General features: G+C 42.2%; 1 protein-coding gene across 4 annotated transcripts in view; it reads left to right on the forward strand.

The window, feature by feature from the left end:
• Positions 1 to 659: 659 nt before the first annotated feature.
• LOC132821793 (neprilysin-like) overlaps positions 660 to 27,183 on the forward strand; it is a 190,893-nt gene continuing 164,369 nt past the window's right edge. The window contains exons 1-4 of one of the 4 annotated variants that reach the window (XM_060834584.1): positions 660 to 998; positions 4,124 to 4,295; positions 19,711 to 19,746; positions 23,622 to 23,783. In XM_060834584.1, the coding sequence (XP_060690567.1) occupies positions 4,133 to 4,295; positions 19,711 to 19,746; positions 23,622 to 23,783 (361 nt within the window). In that variant the 5' untranslated portion in view covers positions 660 to 998; positions 4,124 to 4,132. Of the gene's footprint in view, positions 999 to 3,381; positions 3,400 to 3,440; positions 3,477 to 3,883; positions 4,003 to 4,123; positions 4,296 to 19,710; positions 19,747 to 23,621; positions 23,784 to 27,183 lie in introns of those variants that run through there. The other 3 variants (XM_060834587.1, XM_060834586.1, XM_060834585.1) reach the window with 3 other exon arrangements.

Below are 27,183 nucleotides of genomic sequence, written 5' to 3' on the forward strand. Positions count from 1 at the left end.
GTACACCCCAGTCCAACACTGGCATCTCCAAATCAATTTGAGGAATATGGTCTGTTTGACCTGATTTTGACAGGGGCTGCAAGGGTGGGCATGCAGGATATGTTATAGCTGCTTTTTTTTTTGGTCATCTTCCAGAGGGATTACCTGGTTGGGGAAATTGGGTAAGTGTCTATTAACGACTCTGCAGGCGCCAATATTGAACGGCGGACTCGACGGACCAACCAGTATTCGCCCAATATGTCAAAGAAACGGCGCAGACCCCAGGGCGAGGGAAGGAATATTGGAAGATTTGTGCAGGATAAAGTTGCCAGGAATCGTGCGTCTGAATTTCGAGAGGCAGAGGGCCTGGGAATTCATTCGCAATGATTTAAGAATGTGTGTGCTCGGAGGGAGAGACGGCGATCCTGCCAGTGAGTCTGCACGACTGTCAGGCGGACTTCTGACAGGCAGCTCCTGGGCTCAGGCAAGTTCCAAGGCGTGCTCGCCGTCCACGAATAGAAAGCTCCAGGTCATGCACTCACTGAAGGAACTTGCGCGCTTCTCTCGGATCCTGGAAGGCAAACCCCCCCTCCCATCTTCTGCTCCTGCTTCCACCTCCACCCCCCGTCCTCCCCCCTCCCCTCCTCCTCATTTCCTCGGTGATTTCAGAATCAGCTGAACCACGTTGAGCAAGAGCCAGAGCGGCTAAATGTAGGATCAGGTTGCCGCTGGAAGATACATGTCGCTGGGGAGGTGCTGCTCACAAGTTTCCGTGTGATCCGAGCGGAAAGGCCGAGAGAGAGAGAGAGACAGACAGACAGACAGGCAGAGAGAGAGACTAAAGGGTCTGACCGCGGCTTAATGGTGGTGTCTATAACATTCTCCTTCTCTCTGGGCTGGATTGGGGAATTGACACTATCACCTGGGAAATATCACCATGACTGCCGCTGCCTGTGTTCTCGGTCTGATTGGCCAGTGACATCCAATGACACTGGAGCAAGCCACACAACAGATACCTGGTAAGTTCGCTCTGTGTGTGTGTGTGTGTGTGTGTTGTCTTCATGAAGGCAACTGAGAGAGAGAGAGAGGGGGAGAGAGAGATAAACAAAATAGTTCTACACATTTTTTTTAAAGAAAGACGGTGCTAAATGTGTGATGTTTCTGAAATTTGAACCCTGACATTTGTTTGAAGGTGATAGCATCTCACTAAAGACTTGTTGCATATCCAATAGGTGGAACCGAGGTCCAGGGCATATAATTCCATTTGCAATCAGCCTGTAAAAGATGCCTTATGTTAATCAGGAATGCGTTCACCTCTAAGCGTTTGACAAGGACTTGGTTAATGGATCACAGTTAGTCAAGTGTTTGAATGATATTGACAACACATTCATATCCAAAACAAAATAATAAATACATGAGGAGGTGGAATGATCTGGACAGTGGTCTGAGGTAGAGGGTGGGTTGAAGATTACCTGTCCACTTTCACTGGAAAGCTGACCCCATCCATTGCCAGTGTTGACCTTCACTCGACGCCCCCTCCCTCAAAAAGCTTTCGAAATTCAATTTCAAGGAATTGTGTTTTTGTTAGGTTTCGGTCAGGGGCTTTGTGGGGTTGGGGATGATTGCGGGCCAGGGGCTGAGGAGAGGTAGAGGATGCCTTGCTTTCCTCCAAAGAGGAGCTGGAGAAGCCGACGGGTGGCCTGCGTGTTTGCGGGTGAGCTGCGTCCCCCCTACTCCCCTCTCGACAGCCAAGTCCCCCAGCCGGTGATCGGGACCCGGGCGACAGCACGACGTGACTTGAAGTGGTTAAAGGTGATCCACACATCAGCGGCAGCTTATTTCAAAACCAACAGGTCGGCAGAAAAAAAAAGCGAGCCTTTGGACTTTCCGCTTCGAAGCTTAATCTCACTTTGCAGCGTGACACAACCTTTATTCACGCCCTTCTGCTCAACTTGTTCGGTACAGAGTCTATTGCCCGCTCTGAACTTGGTCTGAAATTAAAGCACCCCGGGAATTTTCCATCCCATTGACTGACGCGCATCTTTCCATGCCATTTTCTACTCAGGAATCTTCAGCAGATTTTTATTTCAGATGCTCAAGATCTGATCAGTTCCCTATGACCTCACCCCCTTTAGTTTGCCATCACCGGGATAAAGTCCAGGACACCAGTTATATATAAAGAAACAATCCCAGCAACAACAATAAAAATAAGAACACCCTCCTATCAGAGATTCTTCTAAGCGGAGGAGACAGTTCGCCAAATTTAAAACTTGTATTCCCAACGAGAAGGTTGTAAAATGAGAATATAGTCACTATCGTATTACTTGCAATAGACGCGCCCCTCTGTTTTACGGTTGAAGGGTGCTGTGATATCGGATACAAATCTGTTACAGTAATTCTTCTCGCTGCACACCCCGTCCTAAAGAAACTAGTGACCCCAGGTAGACTCGGGAGTACGCTGTCTAAACGGTAACAGTTGCTGAAGCATGTTGTGAATACTGTTTGCCCTATGAATTTGGTATTTCTTGCGAATTGCCCTCGAGATGGAAGGCTCCAACAAAAGGTGTCTTAATTTCAACAATATTCAAGTTCTGTTTTATCACATGTCACTAGCACACAAAAAATGTCAATACCAAATTAATTCTATCCATTGGCAAACCAGCTGGATGCGTTTGGAACAGAGGGGCTAGATTTTATGTGGAACTGTATCTGCAGTTTCATATCCCAACAGATTGAATTCATTTTTTTAATATAACTCAAATAAACCAATATCAACTTTCATTCCTAGTCTCCCAAATACATCATTTGTACATCCCTCTAAAAAAAATGTAATTATGCTGGCTTGATTCGTTGTTATACACATGTAAGTGATACTTTAAACAAGAGATGCTCTGCTCTCTCTCTGAACCCACTATTCCACCCCTCACCCCATTAACTCACTTGTTCATTGTTTTCACTCCAATTTCAGCTCTCCTGTCTCTTCACCTAACAGCGTACAAACTAAAAGCAGTGGATCACACACACTTTCACCTTGCTTTCTTCAGAGGCCAAACTTGTGACGTAGCCTTAGATATGTTTGAAACGTTTCATCTCAGTCTGAAATTATCCTTAGCCTGCGCTCCCCTGCCCCCCAACACCCATGTTTTAGAGTCTTCAACCAATATCTGTGTCTATCTAAGTTAATACAATTGCCGTTGAAATGCTGATCAGGCGTTCCCTGGGCGCCAGACGCGAATGGTCTTTAACCCCCGATTTGATTGTAACAGCGCATCCAATAAAGCAGACTTGATGATTATTGGTGTTTTTGCTCTGACTGTCTCGCAGTTCCGGGGGCTGGTTTATTGCACCAGATCTAAACAGTTACCTTTCACTTCTCCTATGTCACTGCCCAGCAGCTGTTAGGCTGCTTCTCTGCTCTGTGTAAGTACACTCTGATACGCCACTCCCAAATAACACTTCGGAGTCACTCTCTCACTCCCAAACTTTACAGAACTAAAGTTAGTTGCAAATTTTTACTTGTTCTTCCAAGATACCAACGCGACCCAAATTTATTACCAAGTTGATCGGAGGGCGCCTCTCTATAATTTTATGACATCCGTGACTCTCCATCGCCCAATTAGTTGCATTATATTGTTCTTTCGGATGGAACGTGTCTCATTTACTTTGCACGATTAATGTGAAAATAGTGCACTTGTCTGGTTAAAATCGCTCTGTGCACGGCTGTTAATTCTGTCAAAGGGGGAAATCTGATGAGGGAGACAAGGAATTGCATCCTGTTTGTTCCTCGGAGCTGAGTGTATGCCTGGAATTCCCTTTAGATTCAAGGGGGATGTTCTCTGAGTTCAGTTTGCTCCAGGGATTCACAACAAAGTACACATGCTGGTCGTTCTAAAGTTGGCAAATTATATATTTTGGTGCAACTGCACAGAGGCTGTAATTATTTCAAAACTCGAGGAGACAGAATGTTGACTTCAGGACACCGTTTAAAATGATAGTGTAGATAATCATGGATATGGACGTTCGGTGGGTGCGGTTGATATAATCGAGTACACCGATTTTCGCTCTTATAACCGTGCAACATCTGGGGAAGGTGGTTTGGTAGAGCTGGCTATGGAAGGGGTTTAACTATGCGTTTGCTCTTCAGGTGGTTGTTATGGGCAAGTCTGAAAGCCAAATGGATATAGTCGAAAGGAACCCGCAAAAAACGAAGAAGTCGTGGAAGTCATGGAGCTCTCTGGAGATCGGGCTGACCACCATCGTGGTTTTACTGATGATTGTAGTCATTGCTTTGATCGCTTTATATGCAACACGCAAGGGTGAGTGCGGCAAAGCCACGTCTGTAAATGTCCAATTTTGCACCTATTCGTTTCTCTGTGTGTATGTGTTTGTGTGGGGCGGTGTGGGTGGAGGGAGAGGTTAGAATCCTGGTTTTACACAGGATAAAAATAAAAAGCCATACCCTAGTGCTTCGGGCAAATAGAATCACCGATGTAGCTTTTCATCCGAAGGTTGTGACAATGTCCCAGGCTTGCTCATAGACGGCCAGTTGAGGCAGTACGTTGTTAATGAAGCGTTACATGTCGTTATCGTACATGGGATTTTGGGTGCTGCCTATGCGGCCAGTATTTCCATCCCAACTCCAGTACCATACAGAATGCAGTGAGAATCCCAATGATGATGCCCGCCAGTGGGGAGCAAGGGGAGTCTTTTTGCAAGGGAGAGATGCAATGCAGTTTGTCTCCAGACTTAACGCAAGTTTAGGGATCACACTTCGGGCGCTGAGATCTTCCCAAGACGATGGGAATGATGGTTCCAGTTTGAAATTTTACAGCTGTGTGTGTGTGGACTGGTGGGGCTTACGTTTGCGCGCCTCCTGGCTTGGTTCATCTCTTTGTAATTTCCATTTTCAACCAAGGGAGCCAGCGACTCAAAATGCTGGAGAAACTCAGTAGGACTGGCAGTGCCTGTGGGCAGACGAACCGAGTTAAAGTTTCTATTCCACTAGGACCCTTCTTCAGAATGGGCTGGCTCTGGCTGAACTTCCCAAAAATTCTCGGTTGAAGGGAACTCTGCTCGTTGGAGGAACCCAAAGCGCTGAAGTGTAGGGAAGGGACAGTCCGTGCAAAACGGAACCGCGTTTCCAGCGCTGGGGGCAAGGCGAAGGCATTGTTTTCGCAATAGGATAGCGAATTGATTCTGATTTTTAACATAATTAATCCGAACAACACCAGGTTATAGTCCAACAGGTTTATTTGGAAGTATCAGCTTTCGGAGCTGCTCCTTCCTCAGTGAGGTGGGATACTTCTGTCCGACCCCTCCCGCCTCCCACAATCACAATCCTTAAAGAGGAAATTCTGGCGTGTTACATGGACTTATACAAACTCGCTACAAATTAAAATGACCCCGATTGATTAATCTATTTGTGGGATTAAAAGGGGGAAATCTGGTGTTTTCGTTCAGATACAAGAGACGCTGTTGAACACGGACAGGGAAACTCCCACTGCCCCTAGCTTCTGCATATTCACATCAGAAAGCGCTTTGTGGCCTCACACATGCTGTTTTGCTGGTGCCTGAGCTGGAATCCCGCCAGAATTTAGATAAATGTCAATGACTTGTCACTTCATAAACACTTAAATAAAAATAAAATCCGTTCTCTATATACCGTCCTTTAGTGTTATGATAAATAGCATCTCTTACTGGACCTCAGATGAAGACTAATCGCGTTATATTGTACATTCTGCGGTTGAAATCCTGTGCAATCCAGATATATTCGAAACAACTTGTTCTGAGAGTATATTGCACTGCTCTGGGGTAGGTGGGACCTGAATGCAGACCTCTTGGCACAGAGGTAGGGACACTACCACCACGCCAGAATAGTCTGCCCAGCACTATCTATATGGTCTGCACAAATTATGGTATACTTTCACTAATTACTACAATGTTGCCATAATTGGAGTTCTCCAGTCAAATAGCACTGAAGGTGGGCCATTCGGTGCATTTAACCCATGCTAGATCTCTGTAGAATGGTAGTCACTTGCATTCTCTCACTTTATCTCCAATTTCAACCCAATAGTTTTTCTTTGTTTGAAAAGTATATTGCAGCTTTTATGTTAAAATCACAAGAACTTGAACAGGGAAGGAGGCGACTTTGTCTGTCCTCCGGTGCTTCCCTTTGAAAAAGTAGAAGTAGATGTTGACTTCTGGTTTGTAACTGGAAATGGCTTTCCATTCTCAAGTGCCCAGTAAAATCCCAGTAAATACCATGGAATATTAGTAGGAGAATCATCAGTAAGTGTTCCAAATCATGACAGCTATCTAGGAATACAGGGATGACATGGAATATTGTGTTGAGGTAGACTAACAGCCATGATCTAAAATGACAAAGTAGGCTCAACGGGCTGAATGCCCTTCTGTCTTTTCTGTATTTCTATCTTTTGCCAATGGCTTTAAATCTGACCTTCAGTTTTTGAGTCACTAACCAGAGGGAAAAACCTTTATTGATCATGTTAAAACTTTCATCTTGAATTCACCTTGGAGATTCTAATAATTGTAACTTTACTAATCTTCCTTCATAACTGATGTCCTTCAGCTCTAGCAACAGCCCAATAAATCTCTGCTTTCCTTTTTCTGAGGCCTTCGTGTCTTTCTGTAGTGTGCTGCCAAGGTGTGCGTCTATCTCTGATGCTTAGCCAGTTGTTTTCAAGACATAGAGCAAAGAATAGTACAGCAAAGGAATAGGCCCTTCAGCCCATCAATGTTTGTGCCGACAATGATGTCAATCTAAACTAACCCTACCTGCCTGCACATTGTCCATATCCCCCTTTCCTTGCCTGTTCATTTGTCTCTCTAAACGCCTCTTAAAATTTATTATATATCTACTTTTACCACTTTCCTGGTAGCTTTCTCTACTTACAAGGAGACCTGGTGGTGAGCATCCCTGCCTCTGAGACATCAAACTTTGGTTTCAAGTCCCACTCCAGGACTTGACGGTCAGAGAATGTACATTCATAATGCAGCCAAATGATTTGATATTAGCCTATGAATTCTTCAATACATCTAATTGTTACAAGCTTTGAGAGCTGCTCAGCTGTACATGGTGTGGAATGGTACCTCCAAGAGTTAGCATCTGGAAACAGACTGGCAATCTATTCCAGGAAAAAAATAGTGATGGAAATAAGCACGTGCTTTGCCTTCTTCATGTCACTAGATATGAGCAAGATCTTATAAGGTAATGAATATGCTTTTTTCTAACCATTTATAAACCTATCCTGCCACATTTGTTTCTATGGATACCAAGGTCACTGCTCATCAACACCTATCAGACTTGGACCATTTTTAGTGTCTTGCCTTTTCATATTAGTTTTTCCAAAGTGCATCTCTTCACACATTGCTTTATTGAACTCCATCTGCCATGTTTCTGCAGATTTCAAATCTTATGTCATTCTGAAGGCAACGGCTGGCCTCCTCACAATCTATTACATTTCCAAGTTCTGTATCATCTGCAAAGTTTACACTGCTGTTCTTTAAACAGGGCTCTAGGACACCCATCTAAAGTAGGAGATTGTAATGGACTCAAAAGATTCAAGAACTGTGGACGACAGGACAACAAAGAACAAAGAAAGTTACAGCACAGGAACAGGCCCATCAGACCTCCAAGTCTGCCCAATTCAGATCCTCTACCTAACCTGCCACCTATTTTCTAAGGATCTGTATCCCTCTGCTCCCTGCCCATTCATGTATCTGTCGAGGTACATCTTAAATGATGCTAATGTGCCTCTACCATCTCCGCTGGTAACGCTTTCCAAGCACCCATCACTCTCTGTGTAAAGAACGTACCACACATATCTTCCTTAAACTTTTCCAACCTCACCATGAACCTCTAGTAATTAAGTCCTCCACTCTAGGAAAAAGCCTTTTGCTATCCACCCTGTCTATTCCTCTCATGATTTTGTCGACCACAATTAGTTCCCCTTCTCAATCTCTGTCTTTCTAATGAAAATAATCCTAATCTACTCAAACTCTTTTCATAGCTAACACCCTCCATGCCAAGCAACATCCTGGTGAACCTCCTCTGCACCCTCTCCAAAGGATCCATATCTTTTTGGTAAAGTGGCAACCAGAACTATACGCAGTATTCCAAATGTGGCTGAACCAAAGTTCTATACAACTGTAACACGGCCTGTCAACTCTTGTACTCAGTACCCTGTCTGATGAAGGAAAGCATGCCATATGCCTTCTTGACCACTCTATTGACCTGCATTGCCACATTCAGGGTATAATGGACCTGAACACCTAGATCTCTCTTTACACCAATTTTCCACAGGATATTTCCATTTACCGTATAGTTCGCTCTTGAATTGGATCTTCCAAAATGCATCACCTCACATTTGCTCGAATGGAATTCCATGTGCCATTTCTCTGCCCAACTCTCCAATCTATCTATATTCTGCTGCATTCTCTGATAGTCCTCTTCACACTATCTGCTAGTCCACCAATCTTAGAGTCATCTGCAAACTTGCTAATCAGACTACCTATACCTTTCTCCAGATCACTTATATATATCACAAACAACAGTAGTCTAAACATGGATCCCTGTGGAACACCACTAGTCACAGTTCTCTATTTTGAGAAACTTCCTTCTACTACTACTTTCTGTCTCCTGCTGTCCAGCCAGTTCTCTATCCATCTAGCTAGTACACCCTGGACCCCATGCGACTTCAATTTCTTCATCAGCCTACCATGGGGAACCTTATCAAATGTCTTATTTAAATCCATCTGTATACCAACTACAGCCCTTCCCTCATCAATCAATTTTGTCACTTCCTCAAGGAATTCTATTAAGTTGGTAAGGCATGACCTTCCCTGCACAAAACCATGTTGCCTGTCACTGATAAGCCCATTTTCTTCCAAATGTAAATAGATCCTATCCCTCAGTATCTTCTCCAGCAGCTTACCTACCACTGACGTCAGGCTCACCGGTCGATAGTTACCTGGATTATCCCTGTTACCCTTCTTAACCAAGGGGACAACAGTAGCAATTCTCCAGTCCACCAGGACCTCACCCGTGTTCAAAGATGCTGCAAAGATATCTGTTAAGGCCCCAGCTATTTCCTCTCTCACGTCTCTCAGTAATTTGGGATAGATTCCATCCGGATCTGGGGACTTATCCACCTTAACGCCTCTTAGAATATCTACCACTTTCTCCCTCCTTATGCTGACTTGACCTCGAGTAAACAAACATCTATCCCTAGCCTCAGCATTTGTCATGTCCCTTTCCTCGCTGAATACCGATTCAAAGTACTCTAAGAATTTCACCCATTCTCTCTGATTCCACGCATAACATCCTTCCCTTGTCCTTGAGTGGGCTAACCCTTTCTCTAGTTATCCTCTTGCTTCTTCGATATGAATATTAAGGCTTTGGGATTTTCCTTAACCCTACTTGCTAAAGATATGTCATGATCCCTTTTAGTCCTTTTTCCTTGTTTCAAACTGGTCCTACTTTTCCGATATTCTTCCAAGGCTTTGTCTGTTTTCAGTCATCTAGACCTTGTGTATGCTTCCTTTTTCCTCTTAGCGAGTCTGACAATTTCACCTCTCATCTGTGGTTCCCTAATGTTGCCATTTCTATCCCTCATTTTCACAGGGACATGTCTGTTCTGCACTCTAATCAACCTCTCTGTAAATGCCTCCCACATAGCAAATATGGATTCACCTTCAAACAGCTAATCCAAACCATGTTTCCCAGCTCCTGCTGAATTTTATTATAATTGGCCTTCCCCCAATTTAGAACTCTTCCTTTAGGACCGCTCTCATCTTTGTCCATGAATATTCTAAAACTTGGGAATTGTAATCACTATTCCCAAAGTAATTCCCTGTTGAAATTTCAACCATCTGGCTGGGCTTTCCCTAATACCAGGTCCAGTATCGCCTCTGCTTGAATTGGACTATTTACATACTGCTCTATAAAACCCTTTTGGATGCTCCTTACAAATTCTGCTCCACCTAGACCTCTAACACTAAATGAACCCCAGTCAATATTGAGAAAATTAAAATCTCCTATCACCACCACCATGTTGTTCCTACATCTTTCCATGATCTGTTTAAATATTTATACGGGAAAAAGTGAGGACTACAAATACTGGAGATCAGAGCTGAAAATGTGTTGCTGGAAAAGCGCAGCAGGTCAGGCAGCATCCAAGGAGCAGGAGAATCGACGTTTCGGGCATGAGCCCTTCTTCAGGAATGATTCCTGAAGAAGGGCTCATGCCCGAAACGTCGATTCTCCTGCTCCTTGGATGCTGCCTGACCTGCTGCGCTTTTCCTGCAACACATTTTCAGCTTAAATATTTATACCCCTATCTCACATTTGCTGTTGAGAGGCCTGCAGTACAGCCTCAACATTGTTACCGCACCCTTCCTATTTCTGAGCTCTGCACATATTGCCTCACTACTCGAGTCTTCCATTGTGCCCTCCTTCAGCACAGCGGTGATATCCTCTCTGACCAGCAAAGCAACTCCTCTACCCCTTTTCCCTCCCTCTTTATCCTGCCTGAAGCATCTATATCCTGGGATATTTAATTGCCAGAAATTGAGAGTTTAGTCAGAAAGGAAAAGGAGCCATATGTGAGGTTCAGGAAACTGGTTCAAGATAGCTGAAAAGAACTCAAACAAAGAAGTGGGGGGGTTAAAAGGGACCATGAAATATTTTTTGGCAAACAGGATTAAGGTAAATCTCGGTGATATAGGTAGCAAGATGATAATTAGAGAAAGGAAAGATCCATTCAAGGACCAAGGAGGGAGTTTATGTGTGTAACCAGAGGAAGTGGTTGAGGTACTTAAATATTCTGCATTGGTGTTCACAAAAGATGGTGATTGTCAGAAGAAGTATTCAATACTCTAGGGCATGTTAATACAAAAAAGAAGGAGGTGTTGGCTGTTTTGAAAAGCATTAATTTAGCCCAGTCCCCAGGACCCGGTAGATCTATTCCAGAATGATAAGGGGGCAGGTGTAGAAATTGCTGGGGCCTTATACAAGATCTTTGTATCCTCTTTAGGGCACAGGAGAGGTTCCAGAGAACTGGAGGACAGTCAATATTGTTCCTTTATTTATGAAGGTCAACAGGGATAATCTGGGACTTTGCAGGATAGTGAGCTTTATGTCAGTGGTATAGAAATTATTGGAGAAGATTCTTAGGAATAAGATAGAGTCATAGAGATGTACAGTATGGGAGCAGAACTTTCGATCCAGCTTGTCCATGCCAACCGAATATCCCAACCCAATCTAGTCCCACCTGCCAGCACCCGGCCCATATCCCTCCAAACCCTTCCTATTCATATACCCATCCAGATGCTTCTTAAATGTTGTAATTGTACCAGCCTCCACCACTTCTTCTGGCAGCTCATTCCATGCACGTACCACCCTCTGCGTGAAAAAGTTGTCCCTTAGGTCTCTTTTATATCTTTCCCCTCTCACCCTAAACCTATGCCCTCTAGTTCTGGACTCCCCCACCCCACGGAAAAGACTTTGTCTATTATCCTATCCATGCCCCTCACAATTTTATAAACCTCTGGAAGGTCACCCCTCAGACTCCAATGCTCTAGGGAAAATAGCCCCAGCCTATTCAACCTCTCCCTATAGCTCAGATCCTGCAACCCTGGCAACATCCTTGTAAATCTTTTCTGAACCCTTTCAAGTTTCACAACATCTTTCCGATAGGAAGGAGACCAGAATTGCATGCAATATTCCAACAGTGGCCTAACCAATGTCCTGTACAGCCGCAACATGTCCTCTCAACTCCTGGACTCAATACTCTGACCAATAAAGGTTTAGTCCCATTTGGAAAAATACAGATTTATTAGCAAAAGGCAGCATGGTTTTGTGCAGGGAAGATCATGTTTCACAAATGTGATTGAGTTTTAGAAAAACTGACAAAGATGATTGATGAGGGCAGGGTAGATGTTGTTTATATGGACTTTAGCAAGGAGTTTAACAAGGTCTCTCAGGACAGACTGACACAAAAGCTTAAGTCACATGGGATACACGATGAGCTAGATAGTGAACTGGCTTAGTCATAGAATGATTTGGAGGTGCTAGAGCTGGACTGGATTGGACAAAGTAAAAAATCACACAACACCAGATATAGTCCAACAGGTTTATTTGGAAGCACTAGCTTTCGAGACACTGCCTCTTCATCAGGTGGTGAATAGGCAGCACCTTGAAAGTTAGTGCTTCCAAATAAACCTATTGGACTACAACCTGGTGTGTGATTTTTAACTTGGTCATACAAGGCAGAGAGTGGTGGTGGAAGGGTATTTTTCAGAGTGGAGATCTGTGACCTGTCGTGTTTGGCAAAAAGTGACACTGGGACACCTGTTATTTATGATATAAATCAATTAGAGGACAATGTAGGTGACATGATTAGTAAGTTTGCAGACAAAGATTGCAAGAGCAGATCATAAGGAAGATTGCCAAAGGATACAGCAAGATAGAGGTAGGCCAGAGCACAAAATTCTGGTGCGGCCACATTTGGAGTATTGCGTACAGTTCTGGTCACTGCATTATAGAAAGGATGTAGAAGCTTTGGAAAGGGTTTAGAGGAGATTTACTAGGATGTCGCCTGGTATGGAAAGAAGGTCTTATGATGAAAGGCTGAGGGACTTGAGGCTGTTTTCATTAGACAGAAGGTTGAGAGGCGATGTAATTAAGACATATAAGATAATTAGAGGTTAGATAGATTAGACAGTGAGAGCCTTTTTCCTTGGATGATGATAGCTGGCACGCGGGGACATAGCTTCAAATTGAAAGATGAGAGATAAAGGACAGAAATCAGAGGTAGTTTCTTTACTCAGATAGCAATAGGGGCATGGAATGCACTGCCTGCAATAGTAGTAGACTTGCCAACTTTAAGGTCGTTCAAGTAGTCATTGGATAGGCATATGGATGAGAATGGAGAAGTGTAGCTTAGATGGGCTTCAAATTGGCTCCACAAGTCAATGCAACATCAAGGGCCGAAGGACCTGTACTGCACTGTAATGTTCTGTGTACTATGTACTTGGGTGGAGAAATGGCAGATGGAGTTAATCTGAACAAATGCAAGGTAATGCATTTTGTAAGATGTAATGCAGGACGAAATTATATAGTAAATGACAGAATCCTTAGTAGCATCAACATACAAAGGGATCTAGGTGTACAGGGCCACAATACCGTGCACATAGTAATACAAGTTTATAAAATGGTCAAGAAAGCATAGGGTATTCTTGCCTTCATCAGTCAGAGCATAGGGAATTAAAAAGTGGCAAGTCATGTTTCAGCTGTATAGAGTATTAGTTGAGCCACATTTGGAATATTGTGTACAGTTCTAGTTGTCTCACTACCAGATGATGTGGAGGCTTTGGAGAGGGTATAGAAACAGTTTACTAGGATGTTGCCTGGTTTGGAAGGTATTAGCTATGAAGAGAAACTTGGTTTGTTTTCTCTTACATTTTGAACAATGAGGGGTTGAGTCTGGAAAGAATGGATAATTAGAGTCTTTTTCCCAGGTTAGGAATGTCAATTGCCAGGGAACATAGGTTTAAAGTAAAAGGGGGTAAGTTTAAAAGAAATGTGAGAGGCAAGTTTTTTACACAGAGGATGGTAAGTGCCTGGAATTCATTACCAGAGGAGGTGGTGGAGGTGGATACAATAGTAATGTTTAAGAGGCAACTTGACAGATATATAAATAGACAGGGAATAGAGGGATACAAACTGTGTGGAGGCGAAATATTTTTCAGTTTAGAAAGGTGCCATTTGTTGGTGCAGTCTTGGTGGGCTGAAAGGCCTGTTCCTGTGCTGTTCTTTGTTCAAAACCTGGTTCTTGGTGAGTATCATTGCACATCAGTTTCCATTCACTACAACCCTCTGCTTTCATATCACCTCAGTCCGAATTTCTGAGGCCAAGTTCAGAGCATGCCTGTTGCTAAGTCAAATATTTAGGATCAAGTCCCACTTGAATTCAGTGTTGCCTTTCAAATGAGATATAAAACTGAGGTTCCATCTGTCCTGTTAAGTGGGAGATAAAATGTCCTGTTGCACTATCTTGGGTAGGTTGTATGATGGGGGTAGAGTTGAGGTATGTGGGAGGCATGTGGTGAAACACAGGGGAACTCTCCCAATGTGCCTTGACCAAGATCAGAGAAAATAAATCTCCACTCATAATCACATTGCTGTCTGTGAGAACTTAGTGCATGCCTTTTATCATATTGCTGACACACAACAGTGGCTATATTTTTGAAGTTAAAAATTACACAACACCACGTTATAATCCAATGGGTTTATTTGGAAGTACAAGCTGTCGGAACACTGCTCCTTCATCAGTAGCTAGTGGGACAGGATCACTCTCACTCTTATACAGTCTCATACACACACTCCTATACATGCTCACACTCAAACTTACACAGGCCCTCTCTCATACACACACTAACTCTCAGATGCAAACATCCACACACGTTCACAAACACACCCTCTCACAGGCATATACTGCATCACACTCGCAAACATAGTTTATCAAACACTCAGACAGACACACAGACACGAACACAGTCTCTCTCTCTCTCTCTCTCTCTCTCTCTCTCTCTCACACACACACACACACACACACACACACACACACACACACACAAACATATAAGTTTATGGGATGAACTTGCATTTGCAGATTTGTATTTGCAAATACATTCTATTTTATTGAAAAAGCACACTATCTGTCGGCATTCAGAACATTTGAGATTTTATAAATTCCTACTTTAGAAATAGAACTAGACTGGCTCAAGATTGGGATACAGACAAACTCTAACCTCATAATTTTAATGCATTGTCTGATCTGAGATGTCACCTTTTTTAAAATCAAACCTTAAGTTATCTAGGGACAGTGACTTGAAAGAAGTTCTGGGATTTACATACTAATAACTCAAAACCTGAATTCCCATTCTAAGTGTTTAAAAATTTAACAGCAATCTAGGTTTGTTCAATACTTTGCATCAGTTGTATAACACGTTGATCTTTTACTATAAATTCTGTGTCCTATGCTCCTGCTCCACTAGCTACCTGATGAAGGAGCAGCGTTCCTAAAGCTTGTACTTCCAAATAAACCTGTTGGACTATAACCTGATGTTGTGTGATTTTTGACAACATTTTTGAATGCTTCCTAATTGGTTGTAAAGCATTTTGAAGTGCCTCATGATTGGGAAAGATAAAATCGAATATGCAAATTGTTTTTCTTTGTGTTTTCCTGCATTTCCATGTAATAATTGGAAACAAATTTGAGGAATTGATATTAATTGATACAATCACATTCGTGTTTTTTTCTAACATTATACAAAGCACTAGTCAGGCCACAGCTGAATACTGTGAACAGTTTTGGGTCCCTTAACTAAGAAGATGTACTATCATTAGAAGCAGTCCACAGAAGGATCACTGTTCTGATACAGGTACAGAAGGAATGTCTTGTGAGCAGAGATTGAGTTAGTTGGGCCTGTGCTTGTTGGAACAATGGAAGGTGACCTTGTTGAAACATTCATGATTCCTATGGAGTTGGTAAGGTCGATGGGGAAAGGTCTGTCTCCATGTGGAACAGCCTAGGACTAGAGGGCATAATCTAAGATGTCATATTTAAGACACAGATTTTGCTTTCTCGAAGGTAGTGAATCTGTGGAATTTTTTACTGCAGAAGGCTGTTGAGGCTGGGTTGTTAAGTATATTCAAGACTGCAATAAACAGATTTTTTAACCAGGAAGGGAATCAGACATTGTAGGAAAATGACAGGAAAGTGAAGTTGAAGATTCAGAACAATCATAATCTCATTGAATGGGGGTGCAGATGTGAAAGGCTGAATGGCCTACTTCTGGTCTTACATTGGATGGTCACATTACAGCAATGTTTTCACATGGTTCAGATTCAAACCAGCTTCAATAATAAAAAGGGAAATTGGCTTTTGTGTAGCTGAACGGCCTGCTTCCACACTGTAGTGATTCTATGATTCTGTGTTGAGGGCAAGACGAAAAGTTTCCATAAAATGGATTATCTTTCAGCTTCACTCAAGTACTGTACTACTGTACTGTACTACCAAATGGTTATAGTCTAATGTAGTGACGATGATTAAAGGACAATTAATTAGCTACAGAGACAGCGATCAATTCCTGTTCTCCTTTCAAAGGAGTGCAAGGGCATCTTTTATGCACAATTAAGAGGATAGTCAAAGCTGAATGGTTTACTTCTATTCCTATACCTTGTGGTCTTAACATCTCACCTGTCAGTACAATACTTCCTCAGTACTGTGTCAATGTGCTAGCATTGGTTTTTATACTTTAAGCACTGGACTCGAATGTGAACTCAAATTCACTTGCCTCCGAAAAAGAGTGCTACTCACAGCTAATACCGCTGCAAAAGAAAATGCAATTAATTTCAGGAAGGCCTACATTTACAAAAGCATAGTCCCTTCATGGCAGTCAAGATTGTAGCCGTCGGTTCAAATCCCACTTCTCAGTTTTTTAAAAAATGCAGTTCTCTCTTACAATTGAATCTATTTCCATTAAGTTTAAAAACCTTGCTTTCCAGATCATAACTATTACCTTTATTAAAAGATTTCCTCATGTTGGCCCCCATTGTTTTGTCAATTATCTGAAACAATGTCTTCTTTTTACCAATCCTCTGTGACTGGTAATTTACTTACTTCATCAAAGCTCTTCATGTTTTATTTAACACATCTGTCACATCTTTTCGAAATATTCTCTGCTCTAAGGAGAAAAAAAATGTTTTCTTAACCTCCTGAAGTGAATTGGAGTCCCTCACTCTTGTTGCACTTTAGATAAATCTTTGCTTAATGCTGCCTAAGATCTTGGATACCCTTCCTTGGGTATGGTACAGAGAGTTTAACACAAACTTCAGCTAGGGTCTAGTCAGTGTTTTATATAGGCTTAGCTTAACTTCCTTGCTTTTGCACTCTCTGCGTCTATTGCTGAAGTATAGATTAGCATGTGTTTTTTCAACAGTTGAAAAGTGTGATGTTGGAAAAGCACTGCAAAGCAGTCAGCGTCAGAGGAGCAGGAGAATCAACATTTCGTGCAAAAGAATGGCTTTTGCCCGAAACGTCGATTCTTCTGCTCCTCAGATGCTACCTGACTGGCTATGCTTTTCCAGCACCACACTTTTCGACTCTGGTCTCCAGCCAACTGCAGTCCTTTTTCCTAGTGTGCTTTTTCAACAGCTTATTCAATTTGCCCTGTTACCTTCAAAGAATTGTATACACAAATCCCCAGGTTCCTCTGATCCTTCACCAACTTTAACAGTGTCATTGTATTATTTCTCCTTATCCTTCAGCAAAAAGCATCGCTCTTTTATCTCTTACCCACTGACCTGAATAGTTTTGCACCATCGACTTTAGTAAAGAGCGCAGGAATCTTCGTTAGCCTTTTGCTGTACTCTTGCTGAATTGCACACCATCTTTTATGGGATATTTTCTCTTTCTCCCAGATCCTCAAATCCTTTTCTGTAGGTCTACCATATTCTTGTTTAAATTTGCTAATGTTGACTTCACTCTGTTCTTTAGACTCAATATCTTTATGTGAGCCATTGATAAATCAATTTGCATCGTTCACTCCTGCTATGCTGTAATTGGGATCAGGTTGACTTTGTTAACTACGAGGTTCTTGATTGGAGTTGTTAACCTCGGCAGACTAGGAAAGCATCGGCTGACTAATATAACCAGAAAATTAGAATCTCCTCAGTGGAGGATTGATATCAAGCTGGCTGGCTGCAGCCAATGTCCTGTGCACTAGCAAATAAAAGGTGACTTGATGACGCGACCTGGCCACTGTGCATTTACTTCATGCTGTTATGTCTTCTCCAATCACCATTCCCACCTCAACTCCCTCAGTGCCCTTCAAATATTTCTGACTTTGAATCTGTGCTCCTTTCGTCTGGACATCTTGCTTGCTAACAACACAGTAGTTATCATCATCATTCATATATCGATTTTCATCTGTAACTCTGTTACACGGATAGTAGCAATACACAGTCTATACTCCTAGCCTTCAATTCATGAAATCTCATTTAACAGTTTTGAGGAATTTAGCAAAGCAACAATCTAGATACTTTTAATGACCGAGTTTGCCTCAATGAGTTTTTCAGCTAACCTGCACAGTTGTATCTAAGATAATCTGGTGAGTAGTACATGAGCCCAAAGGGATTGGGTAGCTTAGTAAAGTAGAACAGGGACCATTCATACCTAGAATTTGGATCTGTGTATGTATATAAGCCAATGTAAGCACTTCACGCCACAGGCAGCATCTACTGACTCCGTCTAGGGTTGCCAAAACCCCAGGATAATCCACGAGTCTCCAGTAATTGAATAATTTCAAGAGCACTGTTGCAAACAAAACACTGAAGAAAAATAAAATGGGGGCATTAAAAATAATTTAAAAATACAAAATTACAATCTTGCGTTTTAAAAAGTTGTCTTTGAACAAATTGATTTATTAATTGTGCTCAGATGGGAATTGGAGAGGACACTGAATTGGGTCATCAAGGATCTGTTCACTCGCCAATTGACTGAAGGAGGTAGTGTGCCATGATAATGGCCTGTTTGACAATTGATGATGGGAGTGAGGACATGAGGTTGAGAAAGGTGGGGCCTCATGTCATGAAAACTCTAGGACTACATCCGTACAGAGTCATCAACCCTAGTCCTGCCTCTGTGCCAATGGTGAATGGCAGATAACAGTATTTACATAATGTGAATTCAAAGTAATGCTTCAGAGTTAGGATGACAAAAGCTTCAAAGTCAAACGACATAGTAATATTCCCTCCCTATACTCCACAGATCACATAGACAGCTACAATTCAAGAAGATGGCTTACCATCACCTTCCAAAGGCATTAAATGCTGGCCCAAACAGTAACGGCCACATGCTAAGAATGATCAATTTTTCAAAAGGACCTCTTATAATCTTCAACACCTTGGTCAGGTCACTGTGCTGAAGGACATATAAACCAAGTTTATGCAAACTTACCTGACAGAAGAAAACACGTCCTGAAAGAGGAAGGGGAAGTAGAGGTGATGAGATTTAGGCCTAGAATTCCAGAGCTTCGGGCTTGTACAATTTAAAAGTTGGATTGTGCAAGAAACTCAAATTGAATGGACACACAGATCTTGGCAGGTTGTATAGTTTAGGATGATACAGGGAAATGAGGGATGGATTGAAAAGCAGTATAAGAATTTTACATTGGGTCATTGTGGGTGAGAAGCCAATGCAGATCAGCAAATATAAGGTTTGTAGGTACACAGGCTGTGTTTCAGGTGCAGGCAACAGATTTCTGGAGAAGCTCATGTTAGCAGAAGCAGGAACAAGTGATGGGAGACTTTTGTTCTGCAGCACAAATTGAATTTGTGTGCACTTTTACGGTAGGACAATTTCCCAGGCATCTTGTGAAACAAATGCCTATGGAATATATTAGTATCTTAGGTGCAGGAGTGAAGCCAAAACCAATAGCCTTAAAATGAGTTGGATTCATTCTTTATAAATTGGATTCTGTAAGGTTTTAATTTGTTTTACAGGAGGCCATGGCTTGATAACAACAACTCAGTGAAAATAGTGGTGAATAATTAGAATGCTAATAAAGAAGATTGTACAGTCTAATTAATTATGATAGTACTGGATTATGGGATCACTCATGATTATTTCCTTTGTTTCTCCCCAGATAAAACATGTACCACTCCATCGTGTGTATCAGCAGGTAAGTTCATTTAAAAAAAAGCAAACTGTCATTGATATACGACCGTCAGCCTATCTCTCTAATTTTGCACCCACAATATCAAACATAATAAATCCCAAGTTTAGTCATAAAATAAGTCTCATTCTCCTTCACAGAATGGCTGCCACAGGGTTGTGGAGTTACCTCCTACACTTTGCCATTCGAAAAGACCCTCCAAACTCTGAATGCGTAGCCCAAAGGCAAATTAAGCAACAGATCCCTCAAACACTTTATCCTTCCTCTAGTCAGCGTAAACTCTTATCAGACTACCTCTACATCTGTTAGCTGTTGCTCGTTACCACACAGTCTGCTCGTTTCAGTCTGTAATAAATGTTATTGCCCTCAACCACTTACCTGTTACAGATCTTTCCTTTTTATTGCATTTGCACAAAGCATGACTGACCAATGTCCACCTATCAGCCCATGGCAAAAAATTGAAATTTCTGGAAAACCCACTGTCAGTTGGCTGATTTAATTACATGTCCACAGTCATTTAGTTTGAGGTTGATCTCTCATATCTGTGAGCTATGGACAGTGGCAGAATCACTTTGGGAATTTTGCCCATTTTTTAGTTCTGTTGCCATGGTTCTAGTAAAATATCTGCGGATGTGTATATATTCCTGTGACTTTGTTTATTCTAACGTTTTGACCAGGTACAGAAGGATAACTGTCTCTCTTTTCCAACTCCACATTTGAATGCAAGAGGTTTTCTAAATTAAAGCATTCTGGACTGCCAATTCAGTATGCTTTTTATAGAATCACTACAGTGTGGAAACAGGCCCTTTGGCCCAACAAGTCCACACCAACATGTAACCCACGCAAATCCATTCCCCCTAACTAATAATCAGGATCCTATGGGCCATTTAGCATAGCCAATTCACCTAACCTGCACATCCTTGAATTGTGGGAGGAAAGTCATGCAGACACAATGAGAATGTGCAAACTCCACACAGACAGTCACCCAAGGCTGGAATTGAACCCAGGTCCCTAGCGCCATGAGGCTGTAGTGCTAACCACTGTGCCACCCCATGTATGTGTACATTACTGCTTGCAGTCTTGTAAGAAATGGACAGTTGATTAAGTAAGCAGATAATTTCATTGCTAAAACCCACTCGGCTAACAATGGACAGTGTACAAATCCACGTTGCTTCTCAAGAGTGCACACAAACATACCCAAGCCGCAAAATATGTAGAAAGAAATAACTTTACACGATATCAAATCTTTCAACTTGGCAAATAAAAGCGAAGCCAATAATAGGGCAGCACAATACTCAGTGGTTAGCACTGCTATCTCACAATGCCAGGGACCGGGGTTCGATTCCACCCTTGACCACTGTCTGTGTGGAGTTTACACATTCTCCAGTGCCTGTGTGGGTTTCTTCTGGATGCTCTTTCCTCCCACAGTCCAAAGATGTGCAGGTTAGGTGGATTGATTGTGTTAAATTGCCTACAGTATCCAGAGATATGCAGGCTAAGTGGATTAGCCATGGGAAATAAAGCATTGTCAGGTAGGAGGGTGGATCTGAGTAGGATGCTCTTCAAAGAGTTGGTGTGGACTCAATGGGCTAACTGGCATGCTTCCACATTGGAAGGATTCTATGAAAAGATTCACTGACTAGTTAAATCTGCATGTTTTGGTTCTCACTTAAACAGTTGCTTTGCAGTAACGGCTGGTTATTGCTCTACTATAGAATTCATCGATAATGAATTGAAATCTCTTAAAATTCTGTTTGCAACAAGATGGTTTCCTGGTTGATTTTCAAGCCATAATCCTGACTCTGATCAGAAAGTTCAGAGAGTAACATTTGGTCTGGCAATTTATAAAGTGTCAGCCCAAATCAAAATTTAAACGTGTGCCAAAAATATTGTGTCACATGATTTCTCTTTGTTGATTGTCTATTCTAGTAAATATAAAGGATTGGCTCATGTCTCTCATAGTTCTCATTAGCCATTACTTATTTATTGCTCATTCATAATTGCCCAGAGGGTGAGTTAAGAGTCAACCCCATTGTTGTCAGTCTCGAGTCATATGTAGACCAGACCCGATTAGAATGAGATTTACAACAATCAGCAATGGTTACACAGTCACCTATAAGCTTTTTATCCCCAGGTTATAATAGATTTATATTTCACCAACTGCCATGGTGAGATTTAAACACTCGTCCTTAGGCCAATAGCGATTGCTAGCCGACCGATGTTACTGCTGCCTCTCAATAATTATTCTTTAAATTCCCAGGCTTCTGAATTATCCATTCTCCAACTTAATGGGATAGGAAGGAGTCAGGTCATTCTCTAAGATTTTGGATATCATTCCTTGTTTTAGTGACATGTTCTTTCCTGTTGAATTTTATTTTAACAAAAAAGTACCTCATGTGAAAACAGTTGAGGGAATTGCAGTTTATTATATCCAACAGTCCGCCTTCATCAGATAACATTGAAGTGTTGAGGCTCTGGGTCAGTTTAAAATCAATCAAACTGATGCTGATAGATTTTTCATGGGCAAAGATAATGGAGTTAAGATACCATTGAATTGAATCGAGTTGAGTTGAATCTGCTTATAGGTTAGCTCCTGAACCAGGCTCAAGGGGGTAAGCCTATAGGCAGAGAGGAAACGGTAGCAAAGCCAATGACATAGAGACACAGAGTCATGCAGCGCAGAACCAATCCCTGCCATACAGAATGACAAACTAAACTAGTCCCACCTGCCTGGCCCATAGGCCTCCAAACCCTTCCTGTTCATGTACCTATCCAGATATCCTTTGAACATGATTGTACACACATCCACCACTTCCTCAGGAAGTTCATTCCAGACATGAACCACCCTTAGTGTAAAAAACTTGTTCCACACATCTTTTTTAAATCTCTCTCCTCTCACCATAAAAATGTGCCTGCTAATCTTGATAACCCCATTCCAGGGAAAGACAGCTTCCATTAACTCCATCAAACCTCTTATGATTTTATAGGAATTAATGTAAAAAACAAAAACATCATCTTCTGATCCTAGTTACTCATTGCCACTTACTGCCCATACTTAAAATTAACATCCTGACCCCACTCCACCATTCTATTTGACTGTTGGTGATCTTAACCTTAACTCAATTTCCCTTCTTGGTCCCATCACCCTTGCCTCACAAAATATCTGTCAGCCTGTATTTTGATTTTGTTTTACTGACCCTCAACAAAATTAAGCACCTATTCTCATACAAAAATCAAACCTTGCATTTAAATAGTGCCTTTCGTAGCCACTATCTACCCATTTGATATAACCAAAAGTGTCCTCCTTGAAGTGGAGTCACTGTTGTAAAATGGGATACACAGCAAGCAATTTGTATGCAGCAAGCTCTCACAAACAGCAATGTGAACATAGAATATAGAACAGTACAGCACAGTACAGACCCTTTGGCCTTCGATGTTGTGCCAGCTTTTTATCCTACTCTAAGATCAGATTAACCTTCTTTGTAATATATTCCATGAGCCTATCCAAGAGTTGCTTAAGTCACCCTAATGTATCTGACTGTACTACCACTACCAGCAGTGCATTCCACACACCCACCACTCTGTGTGTAAAGAACCTACATCTGCTATGTTTTTGTGATGATTGAGGGATTGGCCAGAGCACCAGTTATAACTGCTCTGTTCTTATTCAGAATAGTATCATGGGACCTCTTATGTTCATGTGAAAGAGCAGAAGCAGGTACTGGTTTTAAAATCTCAGCCAAAAGAAAAGATAAATCATTTAGTACATTGATGACTTAGCCACCAAAGGAATCCTTATCTTGACATGCTTCATATATTTTCTGATCTTCGTGCAAAATTCATTGCTTTTTTTAAACTTACATCTTTATTTGACCCCTCAGCTGCCCGTATTGTGGTGAATATGGACCAAACTGCAGATCCTTGCAAAAACTTTTATCAGTATGCCTGTGGAGGATGGTTGAAGAAACATGTCATCCCTGAAACCAGCTCCCGATATAGTACTTTTGACATTCTGAGAGATGAATTGGAAGTCATCTTGAAAGGTCAGTCGAGGTTCTAGAAATCAAATATTAAGATTGAGCATTGAAGACATTTTACAGGCCACATTACCTTCGTTAATTTGGTCAATAATTTCAAATTAGAATCATAGAATTGTTAAAGCAAGGAAGGAGACAATTGGCCCATCTACCGTGTTGTTCTCATCATCTCCTTATTTCATCTTAAGCTCCATGCCATTATTGGTCAGTGTATTGAGTATAGGAGTTGGGAGGTTGTGTTGCAGCTGTACAGGACTTTGGTTAGCCCACTTATGGAATATTGCATTCAATTCTGCTCTCCCTGCTATAGGAAAGGCGTTGTGAAACGTGAAATGGTTCTGAAAATATTTAAAGTATATTGCCAGGATTGGAAGGTTTGAACTGCAGGAAGGTGCTGATTAAGCTGGAGCATCAGACACTGAGGGGTGACTTTATAGAGGTTTATAAAATCATGAGGGCTATAAATATGGTGAGGAGACAAGGTCTTTTCCCTCAGATAGGGGAGTCTAAAACTAGAGGGCATTGGTTGAAGGTGCAAGGGGAAAGGTTTAAAAGAGACCCGAAGGGCAACATTTTCACACAGAGGGTGGTGTGTGTGTTGAAAGAGCTGCCAGAGGAGGTGGTGGAGGCAAGTACATCTTCAATATTTAAAAGTCACCTGGATGGGTACATGAATAGGAAGGGTTTAGAAGGATATGGACCAAATGCTGGAAAATGGGACAAGATAAATTTAGGAAGTCTGGTCAGCATGGATGAGTTGGACCAAAGGGTTTGTTTCTGTGTTGCACATATCTATGAATCTAAGTTAATTAAACATAACTGATCCATGTCGTATTAATGCTGGCTTTCATTGTCCAACTCACAGTATTTTCTTTTTTAATCTTTCATGTTGTGCTTGGCTCTGTTGAACTTACTATAGTTGCTGGTTCTTTAGAACATAGAACGTAGAACATAGAAGGATACAGCGCAGTACAGGCCCTTCGGCCCTCGATGTTGCGCCGACCGAATCCTACCTAACCTATACTAGCCCAATAACTTCCAAATGCCTATCCAATGCCTGCTTAAATGACCATAAAGAAGGAGAGTTCACCACTGATACGGGCAGGGCATTCCATGAACTCACAACCCGCTGTGTGAAGAATCTACCCCTAACATCTGTCCTATACCTACCACCCCTTAATTTAAAGCTATGTCTCCTAGTAACACCTGACTCCATTAGCGGTAAAAGGTTCTTAGTATCTACCCTATCTAAACCCCTAATCATCTTATACACTTCTATCAGATCTCCCCTAAACCTTCTCTTCTCCAATGAGAACAGCCCCAAGTGCCTCAGCCTTTCCTCATAAGATTTTCCTACCATTCCAGGCAACATCCTGGTAAACCTCCTCTGCACTCGTTCTAAAGCTTCCACATCCTTCCTATAGTATGGCGACCAAAACTGCACACAATACTCCAGATGAGGCCGCACCAGAGTCTTATACAACTGCAACATGACCTCAGGACTCCGGAACTCAATTCCTCTGCCAATAAAGCCCAGTACACCATATGCCTTCCTCACAGCACTATTTACCTGGGTGGCAACTTTCAGAGATCTGTGTACATGGACACCAAGATCCCTCTGCTCATCCACACTACCAAGTAGCCTACCATTAGCCCAGTAATCCATCATCTTGTTATTCCTACCAAAGTGAACGACTTCGCACTTAGCTACATTGAATTCCATTTGCCACATTTCCGCCCAGCTCTGCAACTTATCTATATCCCGCTGTAACCTACCACTTCCTTCCTCACTATCCACAACTCCACCGACTTTTGTGTCATCCGCAAACTTGCTTACCCAGCTTTCAAGTCCTTCCTCTAGATCATTTATAAAGATAACAAAAAGCAATGGTCCCAAAACAGATCCTTGTGGTACACCGCTAGTAACTGCGCTCCAAGATGAACATAATCCATCAACTACTACCCTCTGTCTCCTTCCAGCCAGCCAATTCCTAATCCAAACCTCTAATGTATCCTCAATGCCATACCTCCGAAGTTTTAGCATTAGCCTACCATGGGGAACCTTATCGAACGCCTTACTAAAATCCATATACACAACATCTACTGCTTTACCCTCATCCACTTCCTTGGTCACCTTCTCAAAGAACTCAATAAGGTTTGTGAGGCACGACCTGCCCTTCACAAAACCATGCTGGCTATCCCTGATCACGTTATTCCTACCCAGATGTTCATAAATCTTATCCCTTACCATTCTCTCTAAGACTTTGCCCACCACTGAAGTCAGACTCACTGGCCTATAGTTGCTAGGGCTATCCCTACTCCCTTTCTTGAACAATGGGACCACATTCGCTATCCTCCAGTCCTCTGGTACTATTCCTGTTGACAACGACGACATAAAAATCCAGGCCAATGGCTCTGCTATCTCCTCCCTAGCTTCCCATAGGATCCTGGGGTAAATGCCATCAGGCCCAGGAGACTTATCTATATTCATCCTTTCCAATATTCCCAAAACCTCTTCCCTGCATATTTCCAGGGCATCCATTCTAATTATTTGTGATTCCATATTCACATCAGCAACAGTGTCCTGTTCCTGAGTGAATACTGAGGAAAAGTACTGATTTAATGTCTCTCCAATCTCCTCCGCCTCCACACACAACTTCCCACTACTATCCTTGACTGGACCGATACCTACCCTAGTCATCCTTTTATTCTTGACATACCTATAGAAAGCCTTTGGGTTTTCCCTAATCCTACCAGCTAAAGACTTTTCATGTCCCCTTCTCGCTTCTCTTAGCTCCCTCTTTAGCTCCTTCCTGGCTACCTTATAACACTCAATCGCCCCTACTGAACCTTCACGCCTCATCTTTTTTGAACAATAGTGTGATAATTGCAATTTTCCACTCTTCTGGCACCAGCTGAGTTTGAGAAAGATTGGAAAACTGTGGCCAGTGGATCCATAATTTCCATACTCACTTTCATTCAATATTCCTGGACCCATCTCATCTTGTTCTGGTATCTGTTCAACATGAAATACCTTCGCATAAACCAAATCATCCACCGACATTTCCGCCACCTCCAAAAAGACCCCACCACCAGGGATATATTTCCCTCCCACCCCTTTCCGCCTTCCGCAAAGACCGTTCCCTCTGTGACTACCTGGTCAGGTCCACGCCCCCCTACAACCCACCCTCCCATCCTGGCACTTTCCCCTGCCACCACAGCAACTGTAAAACCTGTGCCCACACCTCCTCTCTCACCTCTATCCAAGGCCCTAAAGGAGCCTTCCACATCAAAGTTTTACCTGCACATCCACTAATATCATTTATTGTATCCGTTGCTCCCGATGCGGTCTCCTCTATATTGGGGAGGCTGGGCGCCTCCTAGCAGAACGCTTTAGGGAACATCT

Source organism: Hemiscyllium ocellatum, chromosome 13 (genome assembly GCF_020745735.1).
Source record: "Hemiscyllium ocellatum isolate sHemOce1 chromosome 13, sHemOce1.pat.X.cur, whole genome shotgun sequence".
Taxonomy (NCBI): domain Eukaryota; kingdom Metazoa; phylum Chordata; class Chondrichthyes; order Orectolobiformes; family Hemiscylliidae; genus Hemiscyllium; species Hemiscyllium ocellatum.